General features: G+C 45.0%; 1 protein-coding gene across 1 annotated transcript in view; it reads left to right on the top strand.

The window, feature by feature from the left end:
* The first annotated feature begins 2,911 nt into the window (after positions 1-2,911).
* Positions 2,912-10,901, top strand: part of COL25A1 (collagen type XXV alpha 1 chain) — a 300,860-nt gene continuing 292,870 nt past the window's right edge. Inside the window, exons 1-2 of the mRNA XM_064710946.1 lie at positions 2,912-3,672; positions 4,228-4,297. Of these exons, the coding sequence (XP_064567016.1) occupies positions 3,280-3,672; positions 4,228-4,297 (463 nt within the window). The 5' untranslated portion in view covers positions 2,912-3,279. The remainder of the gene's footprint in view (positions 3,673-4,227; positions 4,298-10,901) is intronic.

Here is a 10,901-nt window from a genome sequence, read left to right as displayed (position 1 = left end):
TAAACATCTGTGTTATGTTCTTCGCCTACACAAACAACTCCTGTGCTAGATTTAATCAGACTGTGCATAATATAGCTTGCTGCTTGGATTCTGCACTCCAGTCCAGTCTGTTCTGGACCAACCTTGCCGTGAAGTGGATAAATAATGACTCCATCAGGAAAATTACCATGGTTTTGCTGCAAGCAGAGGACACTGCTAATTTGCATTTTCAAAACCTCTTTTATCTATTTCTAGGTGAAAACACATTAGGGAAAAAGCTATGGGAAATAATTTGTTCTCTAACTCTGCCATTATCAAGTAATTTCTAAGCATTTAAACAAACTTTTAGCTGACATCTTTCTGAGAACCAAGCTTTAGCAAAAAAACCCCTGTAACTTTAACTGGGGCAAGGAGGAAGACTTGACACTGGTCTTTCTCCTCTCGCTCTTCTTCATCATGTTTCCCCTTGTCCGAGGATATGTTTGAGCAGACCCATGTACACATGAGCATGAGCCTCATCTCTTTTCAGAGCTAAGACCAGGCAGGGTTAGCTTTTCTCCCAGTTGTGTAGAAGTATACCTAGCCATTGTGAGAAAGAGCATGGAAACAATTTATTGGGTATTTTAGAGTTCTGCTTTCCCGGCTTGGACTTTGATTCTAGTTTGGCAGATTTTTCTATTTGTCCCTGACAGAAAAAAGACAGGTTTCCCATCATACCCTTTCAGAATAAAAAAACATCTAGCATGGGATTGCTACTCGGTAGGAAAATAGCTTTGCACTGTAACCCATAGAAACATGGTAATCTGGCTCATTTGGCAACCTTTTTGATGGCAAGTATGTGCAAATCTAAGGTAACAAGGGACTTTCTGTGTCAGGCTATTAAATTTCAGATGTAGAATATGCCTTGCCTGAAAAGAACGGATGGCATGATGCTGGGACAGAAAGATGCTTGGGCAGAAAGATTGCATCATTTGGCCAAGCAAAACATCGAGCCATGTCACACTGACCTATGGGTATGTGGTTGTCTGTGCCTCCCTGTCTATGTGGAGGACATCTGTACGTGCCCTGAAATAAGACGAGCTGATCCCAGGAGGAGATGTGACCTGGCCCCGATGAGCAGCACCCATTTGCACACCACAAGTGAGGCAGGGCAGCTGTGAGGCAGGGCTGTGGGCAGCCATCCTGCTCCCCGTGGCGCCTCACTGACCCCCTGCAGAAAATGGCAATCCTGTCCCGAGGGTTTGCAGGGATCCTTTGCTGGATGTCACCACGAACAGGGTGAGTAATGGTGCTGGCTACTAACAACAGGGGGTAATGTGAAGCGCTGGAGCTGGCGCCAATGGCTCCCAGCACCTCGTGTGCTGCCAGCCGCTCTGCTATGAGCCTGGGCACTGCTCAGACCATACTCGGGGAACCATGCTGAGCACCAAATAAGAGCATGTCGCTATTACTTATTTTCTGCTGCCAGTTTATTAATTCCAAATACTATTTCAACTTCTTATTGCCGACAGATAGTCTGTGAGCAAGTCCTTGTTTTGAAAAGTGCAGTTGTTATTCCCAAGTCCTGACCATAAGGTATCTGCTGCTTGGTGGAATTTGTTTGTAAACTCTCCCTTGCAACCCTCAACTGCTTATTGTGAAGAAACTATCACCTAGGGCTATGTAATCATGGTTTCTTCTCTCTCACTAGAGTACACAAAACTTTTTGTTTAGAAAGAAGAGACAAATGATGAAGAATAAATGACTAGCTATGAACTTCTGGTACACTTCATTAAAAGTCTAAGTAATTAGACTGAAACCCACAGAGCTTTTTGGATACATGTTTTCATGGCAGTTGTGACTGCTTGAATACTTGGGAAACAATAGGTAATAAAACTGCACAAATATGATTCCATAAGGAAATTTGATCCACAGTATAAACCAACACTCTTGGTTGTGTCTGAGAAGTGCCATAGTTGGACAAATCTCTTTTTCATCACATATCTTGTAAGTAGTCAGTATTCACATAAATAAACGCCAAACTGGGTGAGCTATGTGTTCTTTCAACATCTGGTCCTGCTCTAAAAAGTTTCTCTGGTTCAAAAAGTGTATCCAATACAAGAAATGTCACACAAAAGGGCCTTATAGGAGATGTACTGCAGTAATGCCCAGGTGAGAACCAAACTGCAGCAGGTCAATGCAGCATTTGGACAATAAGAGGCAGAAAGGAAAGGACTAGAAACCACCAAGCTTCCCATCCTTTCTTTGGATGTTGATGCTCCTTTTCTAGTCAACCAAAGCAGGAACAATGAAAGCTTCACAGTGTGCATGGAATAGTGAAGAAGCAACTTGATAAATAAACAAGCAGAAAGAAAACTGGCTAAAATTAAGCCTTTATACAATAGGAGGTTAGTGCAGGCTGCTTCTTTGGAAGTGAGCCCTCACGTCGCCTGCCTGCGACGGTGAGTTACACACGTTTATCCTCTGCACTCTAAAAAAAGAACGGGACAACGGAGCGCTCCCGTGCTTTATGCCCGCACCGTGGGCATGACAGCCCAGCCATAAACCGCCGTAAATTCGCTCGGTGTTGCGGAGCTGCCCCGGCGCGGCCAGCCACCCCTCGCCGCCCCCTCCCCGGCACCACCCGGCATGGGAGCCCCTCCCGGGGCCTCTGCGACCCTCGCCCTCCTAATTTGTGAGTCTGATGTCCAGCACGCCGTGCATGCATTATGCAAAGAGAGCCCCCGCGGCCCGCAGGCCGCCCCTCCGCCTAGGTGAATAAATTATGCTGATGAGGGCGGGGATGCGGGGCAGTGCGGGCTGCCTGCCGCCTGCGGGCTTCCCCGCCTGGCGCGGCGCGGCTGCTGGGCGCCGGCAGGCAGGTGGAGCGGGAGCAACAAGTCCTCCGGCGGCGGCAGCGGGGAGGGGAGCGGGAGGCGGAGGGGGGGCGCTTCCCGCCCCGCGCCTGAAAACCTCTCTGACAAGTGGCAAAGCGCTCGCAGAGCACGCTGCTCCCTCCGAAGGGCGGCTGGAAGGGGGCCCGCTTCGCACCCAGCCCCGCTGCCGGCCTGTGGCTCGCCGCCCCCTCTGCCGCGGGGTGGGTCGCGACCCGCTGCCGGCGGTGCGCCGTGCGGTGCGGGCTGCGGAGCGCCGCCGCTTCGCCTTCAAAGTGTGTCAGCCGGCTGCGGGCTTTGCTTCTACTTGCCGCGGTTTTTTTTTTTTTTCTTCTTTTAAATAACTGTTTTGCCGTTTTGTCATTTATTTTTTTCCTACTTGGTTGCTGTTATTTTTGTTATCGTTGTTTGTAAACTAATTGCCTCCATGGGGGGCGGAGGAAAGGAAATCAAAGCTGCCGCAGCTGAAGGGTGTACGAGCACGCTGGGGAAGAGCCGAGGAGCCGCAGGACAGGATGGCAGCGGGAAGCCCGGCGGCAGCGGGAAGCCCGGCCTCGGGAAGCCCGGCTGCGGCGGGGACCGCTGCCCGCGGCGGGCCGGGCCGGTCGGCTCCGCGCTGGCCGCGCTCCTCTCGGCGCTGGCCGCGGCCTCCTGCGTCTACCTGGGGGTGCGGACCAGCGACCTCCAGGCCAGGGTCGCGGCCATCGAAGGCGCCCGAGGGGGCTTCTCTGCCGCCGCCCCGCTCCCGCCGCTGCCCGGCTTTTCCTTGGAGCAGCTGAACGCGATGATGCAGGAGAAAGTGGAGCGACTTCTCGCCCAGGTGTGCGGGACGGGGGTGGCCGCTGCGTGCGGTGTGCGTGTGGGGGGCATGGGGGATGCTCGGGGCGGCGGGCGGCCGAGGCCGTGAGGAGGGTGCCCGGGGGGAGCTGCTCGGGTGGGAGGTGGAGAGAGAAGCGGGAAAGTGAGCCCGGAGCCCCGTGGGGCGGCGGGGCCGGGGGAGGAGCGGGCCAGGGGCGCCCCGGGCTGCTGGAGCGGCGGGCTGGGGATCGGGGGCAGCCCTGCTGAGGCGCTTCTCTCATGGGTGACTCGCGGCCGTCCCTGCGCCTCCGCACCGCGCGTGTGGAGCCGGCGCCAAGAGCGGGGTCACTTGGGCGGCGGGGCGAGAGCCCCCAGGTGTCGGGATTGGCGGTGTCCCTGTGGGGTGCTGAGCTCACTGAGACACCTCAGGCCGGGTCCGAGCCCCGGAGCCGCCGCTGGTTGCGCAGTCCCGGGCATAGCGGTAAATTCCAGAGTGCGGCCGCGGTCGGGAGCGCTGCCTGTGGCGGGCGAGCTCCTCGCCAAGTGCCCGCCCTCATGTTGCTTCTCTCGCCCCCAGAAATCCTACGAGCACTTGGCCAAAATACGAGTAGCGAGAGAAGCGGCTCCAGAGTGCAACTGCCCACCAGGTAACACACACAGCACGGGAATCTCCTCTCGGAGGCTTGTAATTCTGGGCTGTTTGGTGTCCCGCGCTTTTGAAATACACTAAATCAGGTCCAGGGATGCCTCTTCAATCAACAGCTGTTCCTTGGGTGCAGAACATGTAAAAATGCAGCGAAACCAGAAAATGACTGGTTGTCGCTGTGGCTCTAGATTGGAATTAATGCTAATGAAAACCTCTCATTAGGCTGGATGTTGCCAAACAAGAACACTTATGAAGATGTTAATGATCCACTTGAACAGCTGAAATATATTCTGTCTTAAATGGGGTAGCACTGAATCAAGGTGCTGTGTACTCAACTTGTGAAGTGGAGCAAAAGCCCCTAGCAAAAATATTGAACGATTTATAACATAGATTGAAATAGGTGGAGGGTCTGCTGCAAGTTAGCAGTAATATATACATGAGTCTTTTAGGGTGTTGTTTTTCTGTAGTCTTGGTGGAAAGCAGTTTCCCTAGGAAGGAATTGCAGGTTTTTCCTACTGAAGGTTCAAAACTGTGTGTGTTTGTGCAGGGATATCACTTGACTTTGGAAATGTGCCCTTCTAATACTGCACAGTTGTTTGTACATTCACACTGCAGTATTTCTGTGCTCCTTTGTGGTAGTCTGATAACTGTCAGTGTTGTTTTAGCTTCATAAACTTCTTCTAACCTATATCCAAGTTCATCTAGCATCTTAGAAGTTAAGAAAATAATGCCAGTGTTTCACAAAGGAATGTAGGAGTTCGAGCATCCTCTGTGATGAGGCACACTAGATGCAGAGGATGCTTTGCATGTCCTCTCACTCTGTTTGAAAAACCATCTCCTTTACAGGTGGAATATCGACTGTCAACAGGACTTAGGCTGATAATGCTTGCCAGCAGGATGTGTGACAGTACTGGTATATAAGGAAGGAGCTTTCCTAGTTTAGGATTCAATTCCTGTCAAACTCATCACTCTGAAGGGACTGCTGGATCTCAGTGTTAAAGCTGCCTAGTGATTGGTGCTTTATTTTTGTGATGATACAGATGAGAACAGAGTGCTTGCTGGTGTTGGAGTTGCCACAGCTATCATGGGGAAGGGCAATGTGTGACTGGAACTGTTTTTCAAAAAGAGTGCATAGAATTACTCCCAGTTAGTTTTCATAAGGAACACTGGTTTCCTGCTGTAGAGTATATATATATATTTCTCTAAGGCTAACATAAGCAAACTGATCTTATTTTTTCTGTTGCTTAACTGCAGTGAATTACAAGATGCAAGTTCGTGCGCAGAAAAGAGAGTTACTCATCATGTTGTTTGCAGTGATGCATTCTGTGAGCCTGAAATTATGTTTAATTTGATGCTAAGCTCTTTCCCTCTTTCTTCTTCCTTGTTTAAATCCATCTGCTATCATATTTTCACTTACTGTTTTCCTACTAAAGGTCAATATCTACTTTTTCACGATTGGTGTTACGTGCTGCTTTACTTCTTCACTACCACTAGAGCTCCACATTATACCAATTTTTATCTGACCTTTTTTTCTTAAGTACATGTTTTCAAATGGGTAATGAGCAACAGAATATTTCTCACATGCATTGTAAAAATCCTTGTTACATGAGAGTCAAAGTGATTTGGGGAACGTATACAAGGGAGCAAGTTTTATAAGACCAGGAAAACTTACATGAATCATTACAAAGTAAAAAAAAAAAAAACAGTTGCAGAGAGGAGGGATTAGAAATGTGATATGGAGCTTTTCACCTCTTGGTAGCTGTTTCAATTTGGAAGCAAGTTTTGTAGTGACTGAAAGCTGTTGCCATGTGGTAGCCTCGTTTTGCAGTTGATGCTCTCATGCTTGTTGCCAGTGGACAGGTGTCTACCTCAAAATGGAATCGTCTTGGGAGCCTTGTCTGAGAGAGGAGGGGCTGAGTGCAACCACCACCTGAGGACAGTGCCTTCCTAACTGCAGGCATCAGGCAGAGCAGGAGGGGATAGAGCAAATAAATTGTTGCTTCTTCATTTGGTTCCCTCTGTTAGAACTCCTTTTTGGCTGCACAGGATGGGCTTTTGTTTCAGTCCTTAATGTTGCTGTTACAAATGGTTATGTTCAAAAAGGTGTTTGGTTTAATAGGATAAGTGTCATGGTATGTCAGTGGTTTTTCTGTTGCCTGCTATTTGCAAAGCCAAAGAGTACATTGCTTCTTTCTCACATGGTTCCCTTCTGCTTCTGTATTTTGCTCAACTTCTTTGTTTCTTTCCTGTGTTTCTGTAATAATAAAATACATGTCTGTTAGAGATGACTTTGGAAGGCCTTCATGGTACAGAGGTGATTTTTGAAATGTCTCTGTGCTGTGAGAGAAGGTCACCACTGAATGGCCACCAGGACAGTTTCCCCTCATCCTTCTCTTCAAAGAGGAATAAAGATTATTTAAAAGTAGGTTACATTGTTCTCTGCCAAAAGAAGAGAAGGAAGCTCAATCTGCAGACAGGAGGGTGAAAATGTGGCCTCTGGTTCAGGATTAAAGTTATGCAACTGGCGTAGATGTGATTAGCTTGAGATTTTCATCCCCTTTCGCCTCTCTATGGTTGGAACCTGCACATTCAGCGTGGGTTTGAATTGGCTCAGTTACCTATTGGAAGCCAGATTCACAAGCTCACAGCTTGCAGGGCAGTCTACATGTGGCTCCTTTTAATTCAGTGGTAGCCTTGAATTTCAGCTAGTGTGAAGAGTGATCACATTTCTCTTTGAAAACTTTCTTTTCACTAAATGTGATTTTTCTTATTCTTTAATTCTGTTTTCTTGTGAAAGAAACACAATGTGGGGTGATGTTAGAGTTTTGGTTTTAATTCTGCAACTAAAACCAGATACCAGAGATTTTGTAAATATTTTAAAAATTACAATAGCAAGCATTCTTTCTCTTCTTAAAGCAGAGTAATAAAGTTTGAAAAGTAAATTTGTGCTGACATTCCTCTTAAATTACCTCAGCTCTAATAAGAGTGCCAGTGTAAATCTTGTGCTTTTAGCTGGTGCTGCAGTCACTGCTGGTAGTTGGCCTTTTGCACATAGGACTGGGAGGCAAATTGAGTGGCTGAAATAATTTTAAGCATAATAAATTAATTTTCATTTGCCAGGTGTATTTTTTATTTTAAGTTGATGTTTTTCTACTTTAAAATATGAAGAGAAAATGTAGGTGTGTAGGTACTTGTTTCATACTTCTAAATCTTCCTCTAAGTGGCTGTGGGAGCATAATCAGCTCTTATGAGAAACAGTCCAGCACCATGCTGGGTACTTCTTACTAAGTGCCAAGAATTACACAGTTGTGGGAAGAGCAACACATACAGAAAGCACAGGGATACTCCTCATTCAACAGAATTTAAAGATATTTTTTTTGTAGATTCTTTCAGATTTTCCTCATCCCAATGTCATTCACATGTGAATGTACCTGTAGACTTCAACAAAAATGGACATATGCTTATATGTTTTAATCATCTGATCCTTTATATATTCTAAGTATCAAGTTCTGACACTTGCAGTTCTGTGCCATGATGTCTCATTGTGTAAGTGATCCTCAGAGCCTGCTCTGGAATCACATAAAATTGACAGGAGTAGGAATCAAATCTGGTAGTACAAGAAGTTCAAGCTTTCTCAGCAGGAAGGCTGGCAGGTGATGATGTGTGTCCCTTTTGACCAGGGACCAGTTTTAGGAAGCAATTACTTTTTTTTTCCCATTTTCTATTTTTAGGAAAAGCTTTATAGTGAATTTATTCTTTAAAGGCACACATTTCTTTAGTTCTGCATTGACAAAGTGTAAGTTACATAAGAGAAGTCTTTAACTGTATAGCTATACAACACACTGTGTATGTATGTTCACTATAACTTGCATGTAAAGTTAAGGGGTCTGTAGGTTTTGAGATTTGTTTTGGGGTTTTTTTCTTCCCCAGAACATTAGCTGAACTTCAGTGTTAGATACTTGCCAAAGTTGACTGGAAATTTGATTTTGTCTTTCTTCAGTGCCACAGGTAATGTTTCTTTGCTCTTTCTCTTGTATATTTCCCATCAGGAAACATACATTTTTCTTCCTCTTGTGACTTCAGGGCCTTCATAGACTCTTTCCCCTTCTGTAGCTTCAAACTCTTTCCACAGACGCTCTGGTCATTCTTTCTTAGCCAGCTATTTTGTGCTGTTTTTGTGATCGTGCCATCTTGATTCTCTGTTCCAGTCCTAGAGAGCTTTATGGTTTGGCATTTGAAGTACCTCCAATTTCACAATGCAATTTGCTGCCCTCAGGTTTGTTTCAGTGTAGTTGCATGTGTATAAACCTGTTCATTCAGGATGAAATGCCATAAGCCAAGGGTGGGTTTTTTTTTTTTTTTTGAGGGAATATAGAATACCAATTGGTCTTTTTCTTGGTTATGGTAGATCCAGTGCAAAAACTGTGTTCTACAGCTACAGTTCTTCAGTGGGATGATGAATCTGCTGTATGTATTTTGATAGCAGCATGGATAGTGAGAATCAGTGTATTTTCTTAGAGTCCCAGTGCTGTTTTTGTTGTCTTAAGCATCTAATGTTTGTTTTGACATGCAATACAAGTACAATTTAGGTGCTCTTTCTTATTTCCACAAGGACTGTTCCCTGGAGCATTTCAATTAGTGAGGCTGAAAGAATGGAGGAGAAAGCAATTTTCAGGATTAAAAGAATCACGAAATAGGTATCAGCAGGGTATTACTCTTTTAGTTTTTTTTTTATTATGCTTACAGTGAAGCAGTCCTGGAAAGAAAGACTGAAGAGGTAAAGAAAGAAAAGAGGAGCTGACTTATGTGTTTACCAGTAGTGAGACCTAAGAGAAAATGTAGATATATATAAAAAGTATCCAAAGTGAATTTTTTCCTGTTACTGAAAATTTCAGAGTGTGCTATCTTAACCTAGCTCCCAGCACTACTTACTTCTGCCATCTCTATATCATCTATTTGCTGAATGCAGTGCTCAACTCTAATTTCGTAATTTTTCTGACAGATCTCTGAGTCCCCCTTTCATACCTTCAGTGGTTTGATATTTTTCATTTCAGTTCCTAGATCAAGATGCTTATTGATGTGCAGCAGCATGCGACCTTCTGGGTAGTCTGTCTTCTTTGGATGACTGCTTAAAGATAGTTTCCTCCCCACAAAATAGCTAAATATATATTTTATTGGCTAAGGGGTGACCTTTTAATTTCCTTCCCTCTGGGCAAGGAAGTAGGGGGTGCAGCATGATGAATGAGACACTGTGGCTCAAAAGGGAACTGACTGACAGCAGACTGCGCCAGATTTCTCTCCTTTGTAATATTATTGATCTCAGCAGTGCTGTAGCAAAGGTTGGTTTGACTGCAAAAGTGTTATTAACAAAAGGTTTTTCTATGACTTGAGTTGAATAAATTCAGACTTGTGCAGTTATGCCAAACAAGGCATGTTAGAAGGAAGGCTTGTTTATCTGTGCTAACTGTTCTTACAATGTATGAAGATAATATTATATATTACATATATATATTCTTATATGTGTTTTTATGCTTCCTTATTTGTGGCACTGGTCCATCTCAAACTGCTGAGGTGTCAAAGCTCTTCAAGTCCTGTGAGTGTTGCAGTGGGAGAAGTAGCTGTTAGGCCCATTTCTGGAATAATGCTTGTATACTGTATAGTTTGTGTATCTTTAACACTGTCTGTGGTAATTAGGTTTTGGTTTTTCTTGTTGTCTTTCTTAAATTGGGAAATATATGCATCTGTTTCCTTAAAGGGTCTCTAAAGCTTGTATAATTGAGTTCTGTTTAGCTATACTTAGCTGCTGTCCCTGTCCTTAAAGGTTAGTGAGTTCTTGGGAGTGTACTGCCAGAACAGCACTGATAAACCTGCATTCCAGCACTCATCTTCTTTCTCGCTCCCTTCTGTATTTACTGGCTGCAGCTTACCTGCCTGTTTTGTCTATACTTAGCACAGGAGAAAAACAACTAAATCTGAAAACAGCATGACTGACAGAAGCTGTTTTTATAGGGCCTTTTAGGTTACCAAATAAAATCATGTAACTAATGTGTTCAAGTTAGCCACCTGGTGAAATCATCCATCACACTTTAATGCACACAGACCTTGAGTCATGTTGCTAACTGCAGCCTCTTCAGGGAGGGCTGGTCGACACAGAGCACCTTTCCCCTTCATCATTTCTGTTGATTTCCTAAGTAAGCCACAAAAAAGGAAATCTGTCTGCTTACTTAAAACTGCAAATAAGAAGTAAGAAGGCATAGAATAACACAGGCTGAGAGAAACACTTCTCTCTCAATACAACTAAAGCTGCAGCTAGAAGATACACACACACACACCAGTGAACACCATGCTGAAGGCTTGTTGTTTGGAAGCTTGTGGACTTTCATGTTTTTACAGGTTAGACTTACAGCAGAACAGGGCCTGCTTAAATTCATCTGCTTGGGACTTTTAATGAGATTAAGTTAAGCAGAACCAGCTGTTTGTAAGAGCTTAATCAAAATAAATGTCAGGACAAATTTTCAGAACGGAGTGTCCAACTTGAACATGCAAGTTTTTTTATATCCCTTTCATGTAAATAGTCTTTTTTTGCCCCTGTAGATTTGAATAAC

Source organism: Zonotrichia leucophrys, chromosome 4 (assembly GCF_028769735.1).
Source record: "Zonotrichia leucophrys gambelii isolate GWCS_2022_RI chromosome 4, RI_Zleu_2.0, whole genome shotgun sequence".
In the NCBI taxonomy this organism is placed as follows: Eukaryota; Metazoa; Chordata; class Aves; order Passeriformes; family Passerellidae; genus Zonotrichia; species Zonotrichia leucophrys.
Note: the sequence above shows the minus strand (reverse complement) of the source record. Positions and strands in the feature narration are given on the sequence as shown.